Source organism: Colossoma macropomum, unplaced genomic scaffold, assembly GCF_904425465.1.
Source record: "Colossoma macropomum unplaced genomic scaffold, Colossoma_macropomum, whole genome shotgun sequence".
Classification (NCBI taxonomy): Eukaryota; Metazoa; Chordata; class Actinopteri; order Characiformes; family Serrasalmidae; genus Colossoma; species Colossoma macropomum.
The window spans coordinates 289,924-312,174 of record NW_023494803.1 but is presented as its reverse complement, the minus strand read 5'-3'; the positions used below and the strand labels follow the sequence as shown (position 1 = coordinate 312,174).

The following is a 22,251-nucleotide window of genomic DNA, read 5'->3' as shown; positions in this document are numbered from 1 at the left end:
ATGTCTACTGCAAGAATGTCTGGGCTGTCAAATGTAAGGCTAATGATTAACTGACCAACTTGCTTGGCTAACACGGAAAACCACTTATGTGGGTTATGTAGATACCAAGGTGGATACTATAATATTCTAGTTGGTTGCATGTTATGGCTAGTTTCTATAGTATTCTGGGTGGTTGCTAGGTTGTTGCTAGGCAATTGCTAAGCAGTTGCTACGGCACTGCAAGTGGTTTTTGGGGAGCTGACAGTTGGTCTCAATGGTCCCTCAGGCAGTTGCAACGTGGTTGCTAGGGTGTTGCTAAACAGTTGCTATGGCATTGCAAGTGGTTTTTAAGGAGTTGATAGTTGGTCTCAATGGTACCTCTGGCAGTTGCAATGTGGTTGCTAGGGTGTTGCTAGGGTGTTGCTAAGCAGTTGCTACAGCATTGCAAGTGGTTTGTAGGGAGCTGATAGTTGGTCTCAATGGCACCTCAGGCAGTCGTACTGTGGTTGCTAGGGTGTTGCTAGGCAGTTGCTATTGCATTGCAAGTGGTTGCAAATCAATTGACGTGGTATTCCAGGTGGTTGCTAGGGTATTAATAGGCAGTTGTTAGGTGGTTGCTAGGTTGTTAAGAGTATAACTATGAGGTTGCTATTGATTTCACAATCAGCGACAAATAGCTGCTGATCTGAATGCAAATGTGTGTTACCTGGTGGGTTTGGCAGCTTGTGAATCTGCTTTCCTCCGGAAAGTTCCAGCCTCTCCTAGATCTGCAGGGGTTGTGTTCACAAGCTCATCCATACTCCTGTCCATTGAGTCCTGGATGGTGACATTACACACCGACACACACGACGGGTGCAGCACCGTGTAGTCCCTCACCCTGCCCCGGCCTGCAGCAGGCTTGACCTGTGAACTACTGGCCGCTCCAGTACTGCTGGAGCTGTTGACTGGCGCAACGGCTGATATACTTGCCCCGACCCCTGCTGACGTCTCGGCGGTTCCAGAACTCTCTGGATGTTCTCTGTTCCGACTGGGCCGTCGATAAACCCTGTCACTGGATGGTTTGAGGAGAGGGAGCTGTTCAAAATCGACGGGCTTCTCATGGGGAGGCTCCACCTCTCCAGGGCCTTGCTCGGCCGTTTTTAGGGTGTCCGAGGTATCAAAAGTTTGTGTGGATGCTCCCTCTCCAGCCTCTGATGGAGAATCCTCCCCAGGAGAGTCCCAGTCTGAAGAGTCTCTAGCAGATGTTTTTAAAATGTACTGAGAGATGGGTTTGCTTGTTGTGCTCGATGACTTGTACCAGGCAACTCCAGCGCTTGAATTTGATGAGGTTTGCAGAGGCTTGACTGGGAGAAAGGAAGGTTGGATTACTTTCAATGAAAATTCAAGCTACAGCTGTTACAATTACTCAATTAAACTCAATAATTTGACTGAAAAAAAATCAAAATTACACAAACAGTCAGTGATTTGTTGGCAACATGTATTACAATATATATCTTACCTTTTACAGTAAATGCAACACCCATTTTTGTTATTTTATACACAAGGTGATTCAAGAAGATTCATCCGATTTCAAAATGATTTATTTCACTTGTCAATCATTACAGATCAATGCAGTGAACTGTAAATGGTTTAAATGAGCATAAAGTTTATTATGTAATTGTACAAGGTCTCAGTATGAACCTCCTCCAGCTGTACAGACAACATCAACGCCATAGTCAAACTCATCCCATACTGGATTGAGCGTGTCGGGTGTCGCTGCACTCACGGCTCTTTCAGTGCGATTTCGGAGATCATCCAGTGCTGTGGAACCAACGACGAACGCTCTGAGCTGTTGGAGCTTCACTGCCCATGAAAATCACTCTGCACAGTTATGACGGATTCACTCTTATTGAAGTGGAGAACGCAGAACGCTTTCTGCCGACATCTCCTCTCAGACTGAAGGGAGTCATCTTCCACTGACAGTCAGAAACTCTATGACCCCCTCTTTCAATTGGATTGTGATTGGTTCCTAGGCGCCTCACGGTTGGAAAAATGTGATGGTTGGAAAAAATTAAATGACTTTGAAATCGGAAAAAACCTTTTTCAATCACCCTGTATTTTCTGATGAAGTCTTTTTAAAGACTACCTTGCTTATCGTTCTCCAATAAATAAGTGGACCTCCCTAATCAAATTCAACTGTATTTGTAGAGCAAGCAAACACTGTCACAAAGCAGCTTTACAAAGAATACCCAAGACTCGAAATAAACACTCATCCTCCTCTGCGTCACATCAGACAGCAGAATCACAATAAACAGACAAGAGTTAAGAAAACTTTCACAGAGCTGTGAAGTACTTTCCAACTATCTTAATGATTTTTCTTTAACAAATTACTACATGCTAACAATGAAATTAAACCGCTCCTTTCTCTTTTGAAGGAAAAACAGCTTGCAGAGCATCAAAATGAGAAGTATAATGATCTCCACATCCAGAATGCCACTGGATATAGATTAAATCACATTTTAACGATCCTGAGATGGAAGGCAAGTTCTAGGAACTCATTCTAAGGAACAACTCCTGTAATAGCAAACATTAAGCATGCTGGAAACTCTTTGGAAAATCAGAAGCTACAATAAGTAGATTTTTTACAATCCATTTCCAAAAAAGTTGGGACGCTGTACAAATAATATAAATAAAAACAAAATGCAATGATGTGCAAATCATTTAAACCCAATACTTAATTGAAAATAGTACAAAGACAACAAATCAAATGTTGAAACTAAGAAATTTTATTATTTTTTGAAAAATAACACGTATCAAAAAAGTTGGGACAGGGGCAACAAAAGGCAGGTCAAGTTGTGTAATGCTGGTTTGGCAGCAGTTTGCTGGTAGTACTAGTATGTAACAGTGTTGAAGTTTAATAGTAGACTTATTTTCATGTTGGTGAATAATGAGGAGACGGAGCTGAACGTGTGTCTGTTTATTAGGAGGAATAACGTTAGTGCGCTCCGCTAAAGCGTTTGGGAAATGGAGACTGAAACTGTGGAGCAGCGACGCTCTGATAAACAGCTGTTACAATACTCTTCACTTCATGTTTATCGCGCTTCAGTTTTGTTTGACCTTTTTAAATCAGTAATGGTAGCTAATGTTAGCTGTCTGGCTAACTAGCTTGATTATTTTGATTACATGTTTACGTTTCAGCTGTGCATGTATAGCTGGTTGCTAGGTAACACACATGACAGTTGATTGTGGACTTCGATCAAGTAAGTTAAGATTTCTTAACCTTTTCAGCTCCTTGAGGCCACCGGTGGCTCCAAAACGCACTTCGTCATATTCTTCATAACTTTCATATTTCATAGGCTTCATTCAAAAGGTGGGGGTCGTATGAGAGCTGTAACTGTCTTCTTTCCAGTCAAATAGATGGGTAATGTAGTTTTAAAACTTCATAATAAAACAAGCTGAACTCACAATTTTGTTTTTACTGAAAGTCGACCCATTTTTCCACAAATCTGAGCTACAAACTGGATCTCAGATGTCGTCTCTTCAGTGATTTGCACTGTAAAAATTATTTTTATAAAAAAATACAAAGCGCGTCTCAGATTTTTGGCTTTCAGCAGTAAATTGTAAGCATATAGCAATATGTTTTTGATCATATTGCTATATGCTTACAATCACAGGAGCTTTTACCAAAAAAAAAAAAAAAAAATAAATAAATAAAATAAAAATTTACATTAATTTCATGCAGTTACTGAATAATTTCTCTTACAATTTGGGCATGTAAATTCAGATGGAAAAACCAAAATATACCCTGGAGATAACATGCTGTAAGATAAGACTCTTAAATCAGGATAAAATTTGCTTCTGTAATATGAATTTGTGAAAAATTTTACCTTAACCTGGCAAATCTTACGACAAAAAGATAGGAAGTTTCGGTAATACGGCTCCTGGTCTTGTAAGGCTGGAAATAACTGCCCAGCAGCACCGCAAAGATGGTCGTCAAGTAAACCGACTTTCCTATGGAGCAAGGTCTAATAGATCTTACCTGCAGTTGTGCTGTTAGAGCCCACAAGGCTCCTGCTCACATTGCTCCCCAAAACCGATGTGCCTCCACTGGCCACGGCACCACCATGGGTCTGCTTCTCAAACGGAGCCTTGGGCTGCTCATTCCAGGAGCCTGCCACATCAGAGCCTGTGTCCGACTGAGGGGTCCCTCTGGACGTGACGGTCTTGGACTCGTCATCACTGTCGAAGCCGAACGGGTCCTCTGAGCTGTCGTCGTCCTCGAAGCGGGGTCTCTTTACCAAGTCCGGCAGCTCGGGTTTGTACGTGGGTCGCTTGGTCCCAAGCTGAGCCTTGTACGTTGTCTCTCCCCATTTGGTGCTGAGGGTCTTCTTATTAGCGAATACCTCCTCAAACTTCGAGTTGGCTTCCCCTCCCTTCCGAGTGTAGGTTTTACTGAATCTGGATGTCATGTTGACGCTTGTTGCATATGTTACATATTCCCTGCAAGAAATACGAAGAGCAGGTGAAACAACCGAAAGCCTGTCTCTGTATTTATACTTACTTAATCCAGAAAATGTTGCAACTGGTTTTAAGCCTGTTGAAAAAGTACAGTACGCACCCATTAAGCAATACGTGAGCAATCGGGCCATGCATGGTCTACCACTTTCTCCAAAAGACATTCATTTTGCAATTACTCTGAACTGCCATTTTAGGATGTTTGAGTTTAATTCTGTGATCAATAATGTATCAGAACAACCAAAAACTTTTACAAGTGAAAGCTAACATAAAGACATGTAGCCACAAGAGAATACAAGAGACTTTTTATATTTTTGGGAAAATACTTTTAGAATACTTATCTGCTAAATAAAAGACCATCAATGCTTGTTTACCGACTTTACATCGGGACTCAGTGTGTAGCAAACACTCACTCCTGCTAAAGCCTGAGTAGATACACTGATCAGGCATAACATAATGAGCACCTCCTTGTTTCTACACTCATTTTATCAGCTCCACTTACTATATAGGTGCACTTTGTAGTTCTACAGTTACAGACTGTAGTCCATCTGTTTCTCTGCATACTTTGTTAGCCCCCTTTTAACCTGTTCTTCAGTGGTCAGGACCCCCATGGACCCTCACTGATGTGGTGGTGGTGTGTTAGTGTGTGTTGTGCTGGTCTGAATGGATCAGACACAGCAGTGCTGCTGCTGTGTCACCTGAGTGCACCTCAGTGTCACTGCTGGACTGGGAATAGTCCACCAACCAAAAATATCCAGCCAACAGCGTCCTGTGGGCAGCGTCCTGTGACCACTGATGAAGGACTAGAGGATGACCAACACAAACTGTGCAGCAGCAGATGAGCTATCGTCTCTGACTTTACATCTACAAGGTGGACTGACAAGGTAGGAGTGTCTAATAGAGTGGACAGTGAGTGGACACAGTGTTTAAAAACTCCAGCAGCACTGCTGTGTCTGATCCACTCAGACCAGCACAACACACACTAACAAGGAGGTGGTCATAATGTTATGCCTGATCGGTGTATGACGTTGCGTTTATTATAGGTCTAAAGCACTGTCCCACTTTTCCTGAAAAAAACAGTGCATAATTGACCATTTGCAAAACAATAAGTGTGTATACATGCACTCAATAATCCGATGATAATCGGATTTCTGCAGTTATCCGATTATTCAAATGGTCATGTAAACACCATACTCCGATCTAGAAATCCGATTAAGGAATCCGATAAAGAGGCTGGATTTTAACTCAGTAATCAGATTTCTCAGTGCTGTAAACTCTTACTCTGATTTCTTTCAGATTTCTCAGTCTGCATATGTGAAAACAGACAGCGTTACCGGCAATAAGCGAGCAGCGTCGCCACGAGACGCAGCAAAACACTTTCAGCGGCGCTGAAACCAAACATGAAATAAAGGATTTAAATATTCTTCATCTTCTAGATGATGTTTGTTCATATTTTCAGGTAAAGCGGCGCGATGTTTCAAAAAGTTGGAGTTTACATTATATCAAGTCTTAATCTGTGAGTTTATTGGTTGTTTGCAAAGCAGAAATCTGATTACTGTCTGACTCATGCAGACCCAGAGTTTTATTATTGTCTGATTACTCAAGTGCATATAAACGCGTCGATCGGATTACTGACAAAATCTGATTTTCTGCAGTCATCAGACTGTTACGTGCATGTAAATGCACTCAGTGACTGACATGTCTAAGTGCTAACCGTTTCTAAGTGTTACTTCCTCTGTGAAGTGAAGGAAAAACTCGGACAAAGCTCTCAAAAACCAGTGGTCAGAATGTTTAAAGTACTAAGGAAAGTGTTTTTTAGATGCCATCTTGAGCATCTGCTGAAAAAGTGGTGGATTTAACTCTGTGCAGGACCAAATTTAAAACAATGTCCAAACTAATAACAGGCGGACTTATGCCAGCTCTGTGGTGAACCACCATTACCGTATTTGTTGGCACTCGTTTTAACATCACGGCGAATCCTAAACAACGTTACAGAACAACGTTATGGTGAGTTTTCTTAGCTCATAGACTTCTTTAACCTCTTTGCTTCTATAGTTTAGTTTGTGCTAATGGACTTTTCAGTTCTCAAAACTAACAGGACTGGAAATCCGCTGGACATAGCAAGAGTACATCACAGAGGTCAGTTGTGTTCCAGGGTCAAAAAACACTACATTATACACAGTTTTAACACAATTGCATTTAGGAGGCTTGTGACAACCCACAAAGCACAAAAGATGAGTGTATAGGTTGAGGGTCTTTTGGTTAGTTCACGAGACAGACGGGGGGGGGGTGGAAACAGACGAAAAGAGGGGGAAAGAAGGAGAATTTTGAATCTTCATTCCAATTATTTGCGAAATTTCCATAACATGCATGAACAGAAGAAGTGCATGAAGAAAGCTGTCAATGAGTAAACACAGTGAACAGTGCCCCCCCCCCCAATACTTTAAATGCATTCTAAATGTACTCTAAACCACTTGCTAAAGGGAAACTCCACCAATTTTTTCAAATTTCCTCCATAATTGAATGGTTAACATGTCTACAAAGTCCTTCAGAGTGGTTTGGTGTGGAACGCTTCGTTCTAGAGAAACCTACCAAGTCAGAATTGGTCACAGTGCTGATAGGAACCAGACATCTGAGGATTTTAGAGAAAGTTACTACATGAAACGCTTATGAACACCCAGTCTGATGTCTGAGACATTGCTTTACAGTAGTTCTGTGATAAAGTTTTTGGTCTAAAAGTATTTTAATTAGGTGATTTCATTCCATTCAAGGTGGAAGGACACAAAAAGGCTGCGCTGAGGCACAACAGCCCACAACTTGTCAGACTGACCACTATTTTACCATCATCAACAACACAACTAAAATCTCAGAAGACACATGAAGGTTCACTGGTGGTTTTGGATAGTAAATAAACTGGCTATATCTGTTTTGTAGACATCAGGACAGCTGATTCCCATCACCACCACTGTAAAGAAACAGTCGGCTAGTTTCTCAACAAAGGAATCATTTCACACCGAACCACTACGTACGACTTTATTCACACCTCAACCACGCAGAAATTGACAAATCAGTGCAATTCCCCTTTACTGTACTGCAATGGACTGTCAGTATTCAGCCCTCACTGAATACTTAGCCTCTTCCCAGCACTGTGGAGCCAAAGCTGGTCCTCCACGACCCCCACAGTTACGAGAAGCAGCTGAAACTATGCGCTAAACATTTGTCCAACTAACAGATGCGTTAAAACAGCTAAAACAGCAGCGGGGGGAGAACAGATGAATCGACAAATGGGCCTAGCTAAGCTAGCTTACAGCTTACACCACTTACTTATCTGCTTTATTTACATAAGCGGCTAACAAAAGTGAATAAAGCAGCAGCCGGGGAAACCGCCATGGGGGCACGACACATTTCTGACTTCATGAGTGTCTGAGTTTCCATTATTATGATCAGAATCTCGGTGTTTTGCTGGCGAAGTCTGACAATGACAGTTGTGACTCGGCTAAACTAGCTTAGCTTAGCCGGCTGGCTAACCGCTGTTTACCTCCCCGTCGTCATGTTTACACAGACAAACCGCCGCGCCTCGACGCGCTAAAGGAGCCGAACTGACGGCGGAAAAGTCTCCCAACTGCACCCGAACAGGTCCCGTAGACGGTCCAGCTCTTGAAATTCCTGGACGCTGGGTCTGCGAGATTTAAAAGGCCAGTCTACTCACCTCTCTGCACTTCGCTCCGACCGCCTCTTCCCCCTCCTGCTAGCCGAAGCGGGTAAGCTAACTCCCGGCTAGGCCTCCTGGCTCAGTGCTCCAAGCGGACGAGCCGATCGGTTGGTTGCCGGGTAAGCGCACAAAAGAACAGACGACGCGCCGGGTCACTCAGTAAAATCGGTAAATTTACCAATTATCAACGCGAGGTTATAATTTATTTATTGCAAGGTGGATCAGTCCGACTGTGATGCGCCATTAAAACCACCCCTCCTCTTCCACTCTCCTCCCGTCTGCCAGGACTGACGCGCACGGAACTGTCCAATCAGGTGAGCGCTTCGACAGCGGGTTCCCCGACAGGCTGAGTGAGCGGAGAGGCAGTAAGAGGACGCGCTATTGGTTACAGCGCATACGGAAACCTGATAGACGGCAATGTATGGATCTCCCCCTACGGAGCCCCCCTGGTGACATCCTGTATAAATAAAAATAATGCGTGGCCACGCCTTATTAATGCGTGGGAACGAGATCACGGCTTACTAAGTCGTGGCCACGCATTAGGATCTCGTTCCCACGCTTTACTAAGCCGTGGCCACGACTTAATCATCTCATTCCCACACTTTACTAAGCCGCCACGACTTAATCATCTCATCTCTAGTACAGAGCCCTGCTGGTGACATCCTATATAAATAAAAATAATGTGTGGCCACGACTTAGTAAGGCGTGGGAACGAGATCACGGCTTACTAAGTCGTGGCCACGACTTAATCATCTCATTCCCATGCTTTACTAAGCCGTGGCCACGACTTAATCATCTCATTCCCACACTTTACTAAGCCGCCACAACTTAATCATCTCATCTCTAGTACAGAGCCCCGCTGGTGACATCCTATATAAATAAAAATAATGTGTGGCCACGACTTAGTAAGGCGTGGGAACGAGACTTCATCATCTCATTCCCGCGCCTTACTAAGTCGTGGCCACGACTTCATTATCTCATTCCCGCGCCTTACTAAGTCATGGCCACGCATTAAGATCCCATTCCCACGCGTTTTATTTATACAGGATGTCACCAGCAGGGCTCCGTAAGCGGGATTTCAAATATATGAATTTTTTTTTAATGCAATCAATGTACAAACAGTAATGGCAATGCAGTGTACACTTATTTACTTAACACAAACTGAAGCGGTCAGTAAATTTAAGTAACCATACTTAAATAAATAAATAAATAAAAGAAGGGGGGGTGGGGTGTTAGGGGAGAGACAATTACTCCCTGGTGTCTTTCAAAACATTTTCATAAATTAATTTTAGTAACTTTTTTCTTTTTAGTAACATTTTTCTTTTTCATGCACTCTAAGGTGCCAGAATAGTGCATGAGCTCCTTACAAAAAACATAAAAAAGATGGTGTTGTTTTCATGTACCTTACTTTGTGCATGAAAAACTTTCCTAACAATAAATAACATTTACAACCATTTCAGAATCTGCGTCTCGGAAAATCATTCCATGTGTAATACATGCATTTGTAAAATGCACTCAAACCCACAATCTTTGGGTATAACCGATAATGTAAATCATCCCAAAATGTGTTCGAGCCCTTACAGGAAACAAATAAATGCTCAGTTGTTTCAATATCTTCTTTACAGAAAGCACAAACATTTTTATCCAAATTGTCTCAGAAATTCCTCAGGTGGATATATTCCACTCACTATTTTGAAGTGAACTTCCTCGGCCTTTGGGGGGACAGGAAATGTAATATACATAGATCTGAGTTTACATATATAATCCTCTGGGAAAAAAGTATATAAACAAATATTTGGGTACAGTATCCTATTTGAAAGTCTGATAGATGGCAATGCATGGATTTCAAATATATGACATACATTAGCATGTATGAATTTCCCGTATATCCAGCCTGTGTTTGTCACATCTGGGCATATACATGACATAGCTATATCCCAGCTTATTCAAAATTGGCCATTTTTTACAAATATGGGACAGATATTTTAGTCATATATCAACATATACAAACATATCTGTGCAACACATATATTTTAGAGGGGAATTTCCACCGATTTTTTGCATAATTCCGTCGTTGCCAAGTAAACAAAGTCATTCAGAGTGGTTTGATGTGAAATGGTTCATTTTAGAGAAAACTACAGACTCAGATTTCTTTATAGTGGTGGTGATAGGAACCAGGTGTCGCCATGACTACAACACAAATATAGACATTTTGTTTATTATCCGAAACCACCAGTGAACCTACACGAGTCTTCTGAGTTTATATATATATATATATATATATATGTGTGTGTAAATCTATGATGGTTAAAGCGTATATGGAAATCTGATAGACAGCAATGTATGGATTTCAAATATATGAAATATATTAGCATGTATGGATTTCCCATATAGCCGGCGTGTATGAGTCACATCTGGGCATATACGTGACATAGCTATATGCCAGCTTATTCAAAATTGGCCATTTTTAAAAATATGGGACAGATATTTTAATCATATATCAACATATACAAACATATCTGTGCAACACGTATATTTTAGAGGGGAATTTCCACCGATTTTTTGAAATGGTTTCAAATTCAAATTGGGCATATAGTTTCAAAAAACAATCAAATTTCTCAGTTTTAGCATCTGATATGTTGTCTTTGTACTTTTTTCAAATAAATATATGCTGGTGACCTGTCCAGGGTGTATCCTGCCTTCCACCTAATGACTGCTGGGATAGGCTCCAGCTCCCCCTGCGACCCAGAAGGATAAGCGGCTTGGAAGATGTGTGTGTGCGTGTATATGCTGGTCGTTATAAGGCAAAAAGACCTTATGTAGGTTCATTGGTGGTTTTGGATAGTAAATTAAATGGGTGTATTTGAGTTGCACACATTGCGACCCCCGGTTCCTATCACCACCACTGTAAAGATATCAGAGTTGGTAAGAGTTTCTCTACAGTGATAAATTTGACACCAAATCAGTCTGAATGACTGTGTTTACATCTCAACCAATGAATTACGGGGACATTTTGAAAAATCTGTGGAACTCCCCTTTAATAGGAGGTGAAGTAACACATTATAAAAAGAAAATGAGCTAAAAAGAAAATCCTCAAGTTTTGATTGTGATGGAGAAAGAAACTTGTAATGACAAATGCATGGATTTATTATAAACAAGGGCTTGAAGTCATGACACAAGGCATTGGTACTCAAAGATATGGTGCTTCAATAAGGTTTGTTGGTACTTTGTTCTGTTTACCTAGCATTTTAAAGTCTGATTTAGAGAGAGCTCTCCAGTAGAGTTGGGGCCTGTGTGAAAAGCATTACAGATCAGTTTGTTCTAAGCTTTACAGCAGCTACAGATCTTTTCTACACAACAATGAGCGGCCAAACATTGCTGTGAAATTCAGTCTAACAATGAAAAATCTGATGAAATACTTTCTTTATCTCCGTCATCTGTGCATGCATTCATTGGAAGTCTGAGCACTCGTCGTGTGTTTACAACAGTCTTTCACAGAGGTTTTTTGTCAATACCGCTGGAACTATGAATACTTCAAAGTAAGAAACCTTCCCTTTGAAGATGAAACCGCAGCAGTGACCTCAGCTGACCTCTCTGTGGACGATTTCTGTTGAGTGGTCAGAGCACAATACGTGTAATGAAGTTTGATCAAGCAAATGGATAAAAAAATGAACTAAAGTTATTTTTGGGTTTTTTGATGTTTATATTATACTGAGGGCACTTTAGACTCAATTTGTAAAGAGGACATTCTAGGTCTTAACCAGTTATTCTCCAGGGTATATTTCGGCTTTTCCACCTGAATTTACGCGCCCAAATCCTAAGGCCAATTATTCAGTAACTGCATGAAATAAATGTAAATGTTGGTGTTTTTTTGGAAAAGCTCCCCTCAAATGTGTTTTATGATCACACACACGTTGCTATATGCTTACAATTTACTGATGAAAGCCAAAAATCTTAGATGCTCTGTAATTTTTTATAAAAATAATTTTTTGGGGAACACTTGTAATCTACTGTTATTCCTGAAATTTGATGGTAATAATTTCAAGATGGACAGACTGGGATATGGAGGTAGAAGAAAAGAAGGGAACAGTATTTTGAAGGGTAATTCCACCAAAATTCCACCACAGATTCAACTGAAAGATGTAAACAAATATGTAAAAAAGAGATGTAAACAAAGACATTCAAAGTAGTCTGATGCGAAATGCTTACAGAGTCAGAATTGTGCAAAGAGGTTTTGATAGGAACCGTCTGAAATGTATAAAGCTTCTAAAAGCTGCACAGAAAGTTATTACAGTGCGTTTATGAAGGCCGAGACATTGTTCTGTAGTAGTTTTCAGACAAAGTTTTGGGTTAAAATTTATTTTTATTAATCAGTTCATGATGGAGAGGTACATGCAGGGAGTTACGAGGTGAATTTTTAACCACTTTTTTTTATCTATTTACCATAATTTACCACTATTTTCCCATTATCATCACTACTTACAAAAACTCAGATTTGTATAGGTTCACTGGTCATTTTGGATAGTAAATAAAATAGTATATTTGCATTGTACACATTGTGACCCCTATTTCCATCACCAAACTTCAGTTAATGGATTGCATCTGTGACACCAGGCTAGCTTGGTAGGAGGGACCACCACAGTCACCACACCACCATTGTGGTGGTTACAGTTAACAATCTACAACCAGTCCGACTTGTCTGATTAGTTCCATGTGTGACCACATTAACAGGTTTGTTAAAAGGGAAAAAGAAGCGTGAAGTTGGTCTATTGTAGTTGTTAGGAAGAAGTGCAATGTCTTATTTCACCAGTAGGAGGCACTTTGGTCTTCTCAAAGAGTCTTCAGTCTTCTCAGGCACTCTTAGTGAACTTTCTTCCACAATATATTCAATGTCATCTTTTATTTTCCAAGAGCTTATAAATGTGAGACTTCACCTTAAAAACAAATATTCATTAGTCTTATTATTCATGGTCAGTTTACAAGTTAAAGGGGTTTTCAAATATCCTATTATTAAATGCAAATAAAATCAGTGGTTTGATATTAAATGCTCTTTTATAGAGAAACCTACAGTCAGAATTGTTCACAGTGGTGGTGATAGGAACCAGACGTCTGAAGACATTAATGCCTCTAAAAGCTCCCCTTTATTAAGTGTAATGATTATGAATATGTTGCCTGATGCATAATGCATTGTTTTAACATAGTTTAGAGATGGGCCTAATGTGTTTTTACATCTATTCTTGGTAATCCAGGGCATTATAAGGCCAAATAGTTCCAGAAGAAAATGTATTTCATCAGATTTGCTACTATTATACCATCATCAACAACATATACAAAACTCAGAAGACTCGTGTAGGTTCACTGGTGGTTTTGGATGATAAATAAAATGGCTATATTTGTGTTATAGATATCATGACCCCTGGTTCCTATCACCACCACTGTAAAGAAATCTGACTCTCTTAAAATTCTCTAAAATGATGCATTTCACATCAGAATACTCCGAATGATGTTGAATACATCTCAACAGCAGTTTTATGCAGAAAGTTTGAAAAATTGGAATTTTAAATCAGGCTTTAGCAGAAGGAAGCCATTCGGTGACTTTATTATTGAGTGTGTTTACATACACTCAATAATCTGATCATAATCTGATTTCTGCAGTTATCCGATTATTCAAATGATCATGTAAACACCATACTCCGATCAAGAATTCCGATTAAGAAATCTGATAAAGAGAGCTGGATTTTAGCTCAGTAATCAGATTTCTCAGTGCATGTAAACTCTTACTCTGATTTCTTTCGGATTTCTCAGCCTGCACGTGCGAAATAGACTGCTGTACCAGAAAATAAGCGAACAGTGTCACCGCAAGACGCAGCAAATCACATTTGGAGCGACAATGAAACCGACTACATTCTTGAAGAAATGAAGGATTTAAATATTCTTCATCTTCAAGATCAGGAGTCTTTAATTAAAATTCAATAAGGTCCAGTTAGAGAAAATTTCCTCAAGCGAAGGTCCAGAACATCATAACGTCTAACTTGCATTATGATTCAGTGCCATATACTGTTTACTGAAGAAGCCTAGTAGGTATATCAACATCTTATACAGTCGACAACTGAATATCAAATCAAATAAAGTACAGTTCAGTCATATTTCAACAACATTTATTGCCAGTTTTCTCTTTTTAGATCACGCCATGTGAAATAACTTCCCTCTGACTCACTTTCTTCTCTGACTGCTGTGTCTCGCCTTGTCCCTCCCCTGTGTGTGCCTCACTCACTCGAGTCTCAGTGCTCATCGTAATGCACAGATCTGATTGGCTGAGTAGCATCATGTGTGATATTTACAACACATGCGATTGGTCTGTGGGTCTCTCCGGCTACTAAACTGGTACCATAAAGAGTAGAAAAGTTACACTGATTAAAACAGGACCACCCCGTCGAAATTAAATATTTCTCCATAGTTTATTGGTTAAAGGTCCAGGTCCACGTAGGACAAGGTCTGGGTCCGGACTCGGCTCGCGCTCCGCCTAGTAGTGACCTCTGTTCTAGATGATGTAGGTTCATATTTTCAGGTAAAGCGGCGCAATGAAGTTTGAGTTTTACGTTACGTTTACGTCTCGTCTTCTTCTGTGAGTTTATTGGCTGGTTACACAGCAGAAATCTGATTACTGTCTGACTCATGTAGACCTGGAGTTTCCCTATTATCTGATTACTCAAGTGAACATGTTGACCGGATTACTGACAGAATCTGATTTTCTGCAGTTATCAGATTATTAAGTGCCAGTAAACACACTCATTTTTTATGTATTATTTATAAGAGTTCTTCATTGGGGCAGCTGGGACACATGTTTTTCTTTTATGTGCTCACTGATTCCAACAAGTGTGCTTGTAATGCTGATGAGTGAACAAGTGTTCACCAGATTCACACACACACACCCACCCACACACACACACACACACACACTGCAAAAGAAAGTACGAAATAAATTCAAAACAGACACACAGGATGTTTTCTGCGCCTGCCACTGGGCGTGAATCAGTGGTTTTCTGTCACTTTGTGTTATAAAAATGGTTGTTTTTTCTGCTGGACAGCATTAGATTGACAAACAAAGGAATTTGCCAGCATGGAAACGTATTATTTGGGTGGAGTAATATTAAATTAGCTTTCAACTTGTATACAGGCCTGCTGAAAGGCTGCAGTTAAGCCTGGAGGACTGGGCCTGTTGTTTTGAATTTGGAGCAGGGTTTGTCTGGTCCAGTTTATAAGTACGTTATTAAAAACAAAAGTTCTTAACCCTTAAAAAACGGTAGGTCACTTCAAGCCTTCATAACTTCAGAACGGTTTAAGATACAATAATGATCCACATATCAGGACATTCAGCAGATGTCGTCGAGTTGTGATGTCAGCATCAGTGAGTAATTTGGCTCGGAAAATCACCTAAACTCCTGATATTATTGCTCTGCTCTTTGGCCTTCATATTCCAACAAAGGGTTAAAACAGCGACATGATTCACACATCAGATCACTCATCAGACTCTGACCCACCATCCAGAGTGATTTCATCCACCTGTGACCGTCCATCAGCCAGAGATCAGCTCCAAAATCACCCACAACCCACTCGGTACTGTTATACTACATCTCTGCTTTCAGCCTTCATATTATAAACAAAGGGGTTTCAGTTTACATTGATTTTGAGTATTAAAGATATCTGATATTAAATATGCAACTAAATTTGTAATTAAAAATAAACACTGTCTTGCTGTGTATCAGAGTTTTAGGACTCAGCCTGAATCCAAGAGGAGAGACAATCAATAAAAAAACATGTCCGCCTTATTCTAATTGTTTATTTTTACTCATAATAACCAACAGAATGAATCACCATCAAAATTATTGCACTTTCAGCTCACAGACACTCCAGACCAAGAATTTCTGAAAAGATAACTACAACTGCACTTGTTTTCAAGATCTCTATAATTAAAAAAATACTAAATTTAGCAGGCGCTGGGTAGATTTTTGATCAGAAATGACCCAAATTCATAAAGTTTAAATCAGATTTCTGTTAGCATTTACATGTCATACAATGGCATATCTGAGTAGCCCAGGGTCTCCTGAAAATAACAACATATGGCATGTGTGACCATCACATGTAAACACTTTATAACTGCAAGTGTAATTGACCCAAAAAATACCAAAAAAATCCCCAAAATTTTAGGTTTCTAAGGGTTTTTGGCTTGGATGTACAGTCGTGTGCAAATGTTTGGGCACCCCTGGTCAAATGGCATGCTTTTTAAGAGAACATCATCTACGGAGAACACACTTCAGCACATTTTAATGCATAGACATTGTGTATTTGCTGAATTAAACATTTTGGAACATTAAAAAATAAAATGTGAGCTGTGCAAACGTTTTGCACATTTGTGTTTTTTTGTGTTATTTTGTCCGATATGTCTGATTTGCAGTCAAATGCCACGTTTAGGTTCGTTCCCTGTAGAGGGTGTGTCAACTATGGAGGTTCTTTAAGCTTTAAAAAAGGTTCTTCACACTCACAAATCGCACCTACAAAACTGGTCCATAAAGAACCATCTGCTGAAAGGTTCTTTAAGGAACCTAAAGTAGTTCTTCTATGAAATAGCTCCAAATAACCCTCTCAAACAGCTTTATTTTTAAGAGCTTGAATAGGTTACCTGGTTTTTGGATTGTTATATGGAGGTTTGATGCTTTGACAGAAGATGACAAACACAGGATTTCATAGTATTTAAGTATAATTCAGGACTTTAATGCTATTGAAAGTGCATGAAATGTGTTAGGATTAGAGAAAAACGCTGGAGTTAATAATGAACAAAGGTGGAAAAAGCACCAAAAATCCATCCTTAAGTAAAAGTATTGATAATATATGGAAAACCTACACAGTTAAAAGATGTGGGGAGCCAAAAATATTCAATATTGTTGTTATGTGGTGAATAATGGGTATTATTGGCTCTTAAGATAAGCAGCACAGTTGTGAGCTGTTATTTTATATGAATTTGGTTGGGTGTTTTAATAAAAACAGTCAATTAATTGCAGCAACTCAACTCACTGGCAAGAGAAAGAGAGAAAATTCATTAGTGGTCACTCACATAAAACATTTGTGATTTTTTTACGTTAAGCTCTTCCTTTCCTTAAAGATTCTGCATAATTCAATCACTGAGATGTAAACAAAGTCATTCAGAGTGGGTTGAAGTAAAATGGTTCACGGTGGAGAAGCTTAATGACTCTGATTTCTTTACAGTGGTGATCGGACAGTTTTTAAACACCTTAGTGTCACTGCTGGACTGAGAATAGTCCACCAACCAAAAATATCCAGCCAACAGCATCCTGTGGGCAGCGTCCTGTGACCACTGATGAAGGACTAGAGGATGACCAACGCAAACTGTGCAGCAGCAGATGAGCTATCGTCTCTGACTTTACATCTACAAGGTGGACTGACAAGGTAGGAGTGTCTAATAGAGTGGACACAGTGTTTAAAAACTGTCTGATCCACTCGCACCAGCGCAACACACAAACACACCACCACGTCAGTGTTACTGCAGTGCTGAGAACGATCCACCACCCAAATAGTACCTGCTCTGTGAGGGTCCATGGGGGTCCTGACCACTGAAGAACAGGGTAAAAGGGGGCTAACAAAGTATCAGAGAAACAGATGGACTACAGTCTGTAACTGTAGAACTACAAAGTGCACCTATATAGTAAGTGGAGCTGATAAAATGGACAATGAGCGTAGAAACAAGGAGGTGGTCATAATGTTATGGCTGATCGGTGTATTTGGGTGGCAGAGCACTCTCAACCTAGCGGTGATGAACAACACAGCTGAGCCTGATACGCGCGTGTCAGCGCTACACATGGCCAACCGGAGCTCATACAGTGGTCAGTGAGTGGAGGAACAGTGTAGGTAAAAGCTGTAAAGTAAATCATTAGTGCAATATTTCAGACTCATCATATACTTTGATATCTTTGAGAGCGAAAATATCAAATGTCTTTTATTCTTTTTCAAATACAAAAAGCAAAAAAGTCAATTTTATTTTACAAAAAAAAGGTATAAAATCTAACACAACTTTCTGAAATCGCTGTACATTTTTCGTCTGACGTTGCTGGGCTGGATATGGGATGAGAAACGTTTAATACCATGTTCATTTTTATTCATTAAAAGAAACAACAACTTTGAGAACTAACCATGCTTAATGGTTTATTTTAACTGGTAAACAGTAGTTTTTTAAAATAAAAACAAAAAGACTTAATATATGTGAACAAGGATCTACATCAATGTGCTCTGTACAATCTGTAAGGCAGGACCTTCACCCCGCCGGTCATTAGAAGGCCTTCGGCTACTGACCAAAGTCACTCCTGTGGGCGTGACCTCGGACATGCCCAGTAAGTTCATTGGTGTGGAGAATGAGCACCAGCTCCAGTCAAGGTCAAGGGTCAACTTCCATGGGGACGATGGTGAGGATAACATCCTCGTTGCTACGGCGAACGACCATGCGTAACACGGCGTCTCTTTTGATGGCAGCGCTGACGTCTGTTGCCGAGGAGATCTGTTGACTGTTGATGGAGATGATGACATCATGCTCCTTCAGGCCACCACTGGAAAAGAGAAAGAGAAACAGACAGAGAGAGAAAACAAAGAGGAAGAAAGACAGAGAACAGTTTGTTGCTAAGGCATCGCATATATTGACATATATGAAACATATATTTTAGATGCGAAGAAATATATGTACATATATTTACCAGACTTTGGAAATTTGGTGCAAAGATATTTCATGTACTAACATTTATGGCACATATATTTTAGATATGAAGAAATATATGTGCATATGTTTTTTCTTGGTTGGAATTTCAGTGCAAAGACATAAACTCATTCAGAAACATCACATGAACTTCACATGTGGCTTTTACACACTTCACGTGTTAAAAACGTGTCATCACGTTAAAAAAAAACAAACAATCTATGGCGGACTGTTGTAGCTTTTAATTCTTTTTTTCTTGATATCAGGAATTTAATTTACACGTAAAAATTTCTTACTAGTCAAAATTTTAATTTTACTAGTTATAATTCATGAATTTCTCCTTTCATATTAATGAGGGAAACATTTTTACTAGTAAGAATTACATTTTCACTAGTGAAAATTTTATTTTCACATGTAGAAATGTAATTCTTGATAACACGAATTAAATTTTTACTAGTGCAAATACAAACTACAAATTTTTACTTGTGAACATTAGATTTTTACTATTAATAACTTAAATTTCACATGTAAAAATTTAATTAAAATGTACAATATTTTTACTTGTAGAAAATACAAATTTACTAATTCTAATTAAATTTTTACTAGAAATAATAAAATTTTCAAGGGTAAATTGAATTCCTGATTTTAAGAAAAAAAGGATTAAAAGCTAAAACGGCTTGCCATAGTAATCACATTTGAAATCATGTTCACATTTGAAAAAAAAAAAAAAACGTGATCACATGAAAACGTATTCACATATATGAATATATGTGACTTTGAGGGCAGACATATATTGCACATATATTTTAGATATGAAGAAATATGTGAATGTTTTGTTCTTAGCTTGGAATTTCAGTGCTAAGACTTATATTGCACATGTAGTTTAGATACGAAGAAGTTTATGTATGTATATTTTTCCTCGTTCGGAATTTCAGCACTAAGGCATTACATATATTAACATATATTACATATGTTAACTATGAAGAAATATATGTACATATGTTCTTAGTTTAAAAAAAAGACATGCATATACTGGCATATATTGCACATATATTTGAGATATGTACATGTATATTTTTACTAGCTGGGAATTACATATACAAGACGTTACATTTACAAGACAATACATATATTAACAAACATTGCAAATATATTTCAGATATAAAGAAGTATATGTACATATGTTTTTCTTACTTTCAGTGATAATATACACACATATCACATACATTGACATATATTGCACGTCATGGCGCATATATGTATATATAAATATACATATAACGAGACCAAGCAAAGCGAATAAAAGGGTAAGACCACAAGAAAGAGTGAAAAAATAGACCCAGAAAGAAAGAGGCAGTGTGTGGAGGACGGAGGAATAAAAATTACTGTCACTATTTTTGATAAAGGACACTCCAGTGTAATTATGGAGACTGAAACTTCTCCAATACAAATCAAACATAAGTGCATTTCCCAGATTTTTTTCCTGACCATTTCCAAAGCTAATACAAACCGTCATACACAATGTATTTTTTGAGTTGCTGCAGAGTTGCGCAATCTATAAAAATAGCACATACAAAAATGCTGAACTCAAAGCCAAAACACTACTAACTTAACCTTTTAGCACAGTTCAGATATCCTCCTATTTACCCTCTTAAAGCCAGGCTAATTTTCCAGTTCTTAATCTTAAGGTGTATTAACTGTTCACTAGCCTTTATGGATTATTCAGCAACTACTATGAAACTATTAGCTGCGTTTCAAAGCCTAGGCTGCGTCGTCATAGCAGGCCGTTCCAAAGTGAAGGACGCTTCGTATACAGCCTAGAAATACGGCCTACGTTCTGAGTGATTTCAAGGATGCATCAGATGTCCAGGCCTTCGGTTACCCACGGTTCTCTGCACATGAACGACGTGAAGGAAAAAAAGAAAAACAGCACCACGAAAAATACCGGAAAACAAAGCCGTTGGAGTAGAGCTATAAAATATAAGTTGTTCACGTACTTTAATTCGTCTTCGGAACCTTATAAAGTGTAAAATCACTGAATAATTAAAGAATTTGTCCATATATCCTATTTTATTGAGAAGTATTTGTAAATATGTAGTTTATCGTTCTACATAAAAACATCTCCTCCATTTCTGTGAAGAAATGAAAACAAACTCAATCAGGCTCCATTTTCTCTCACCAGTTCCCTTATGAGTGTCGCGGCGCTCTGGTGACGTCACCACGCAGCCTCATTAGGACTGATTCATTTGTATGACCAATAGGCTACTAAGGAGTCTTCATAGGACAGTCCTACCGAGGACCCACACTACTTTGGCTGCAACCTAGGCTTTGGAACGCAGCTACTATGTAGGTTATGTAGTTATGAAAGTGAGAAACTGCCCACATTTCCTTGTTACCCAAATTTAAGGGACTGAAGTAACAGAAATCACATAAATTTACAAAAATCTCCCTTTACCCAAAATATAGTCAATCAGTTAAGACTTATTTGGTGTCTGAAGGTTTGCAGTGGAGCTATGAGGCATATATAGTTATTATGTAACAAGCATATAGCAAATTAACATAACTAACTGTTGATGTGGTTTCTCACACTGACATTCTAGTATCTATAAAAATGGACAAAAATGTGTTGTGTAGCTAAAACCACAGTAACAGCCATTTGAACCTGGAATATTGCCTGCATTTCTGTTTGTTTTTATAGATTATAGATAGCAGTGTGTCATACAGTGTCAGAAACCACATAAACAAGTCTATTTAGGATTACTTAAAGGGGACGTTCAAAATTTCTGCATATGTATATGTCATTCATAGTAGCTTGGTGTGAAATGCTGTTCTAGAGAAACTTACCAGAATTGTTCAGAGTGGTGGTGATTGGAACCAGAGTTACTCTTTTATGAACAATTTGTGGTGTTGTGAGGCAAAATAGTCCCCCAAAAATGTATTTTTGCCGTCACAAAACTTTACTGTTAATGTAAGTCAATGGAACCAGAATTCTTTACAAGTCACTTTGGGTCAGTTCTTTTGGTCCATCCATCATGAAATGTATATACAATGTAACCAGGAAATTTGACCCCATTAGCCCAATTTTGTGTACCTTACATTGGTTGCCAGTTAAATTCCCCATTGAGTACAAGTTTCTTCTACTGACGTATAAAGCTTTGAATGGCCTTGATCCTCGGTACCTCAGTGACCTTATTTCCTATTATCAACCGACACGCCCACTTAGATCACAAGGTGCTGCTCATTATTAGTACCCAGAATAAATAAAAGTTACGTCAGGGGGAGGAGCCTTTTCATACAAAGCCCCCCA

At 39.2% G+C, this 22,251-nt stretch overlaps 2 protein-coding genes across 2 annotated transcripts in view; both read right to left on the bottom strand.

The window, feature by feature from the left end:
• wapla (WAPL cohesin release factor a) overlaps positions 1–8,474 on the bottom strand; it is a 38,656-nt gene extending 30,182 nt beyond the window's left edge. The window contains exons 1-3 of the mRNA XM_036593191.1: positions 8,183–8,474; positions 3,998–4,458; positions 686–1,322 (exon numbers count right to left, since the gene is read on the bottom strand). Of these exons, the coding sequence (XP_036449084.1) occupies positions 686–1,322; positions 3,998–4,427 (1,067 nt within the window). The 5' untranslated portion in view covers positions 4,428–4,458; positions 8,183–8,474. The remainder of the gene's footprint in view (positions 1–685; positions 1,323–3,997; positions 4,459–8,182) is intronic.
• A 9,916-nt stretch (positions 8,475–18,390) lies between these two features.
• The window catches only part of htra1a (HtrA serine peptidase 1a), a 74,692-nt gene continuing 70,831 nt past the window's right edge, over positions 18,391–22,251 (bottom strand). Inside the window, exon 9 of the mRNA XM_036593668.1 lies at positions 18,391–18,801. Coding sequence (XP_036449561.1) covers positions 18,633–18,801 — 169 coding nt within the window. The 3' untranslated portion in view covers positions 18,391–18,632. The remainder of the gene's footprint in view (positions 18,802–22,251) is intronic.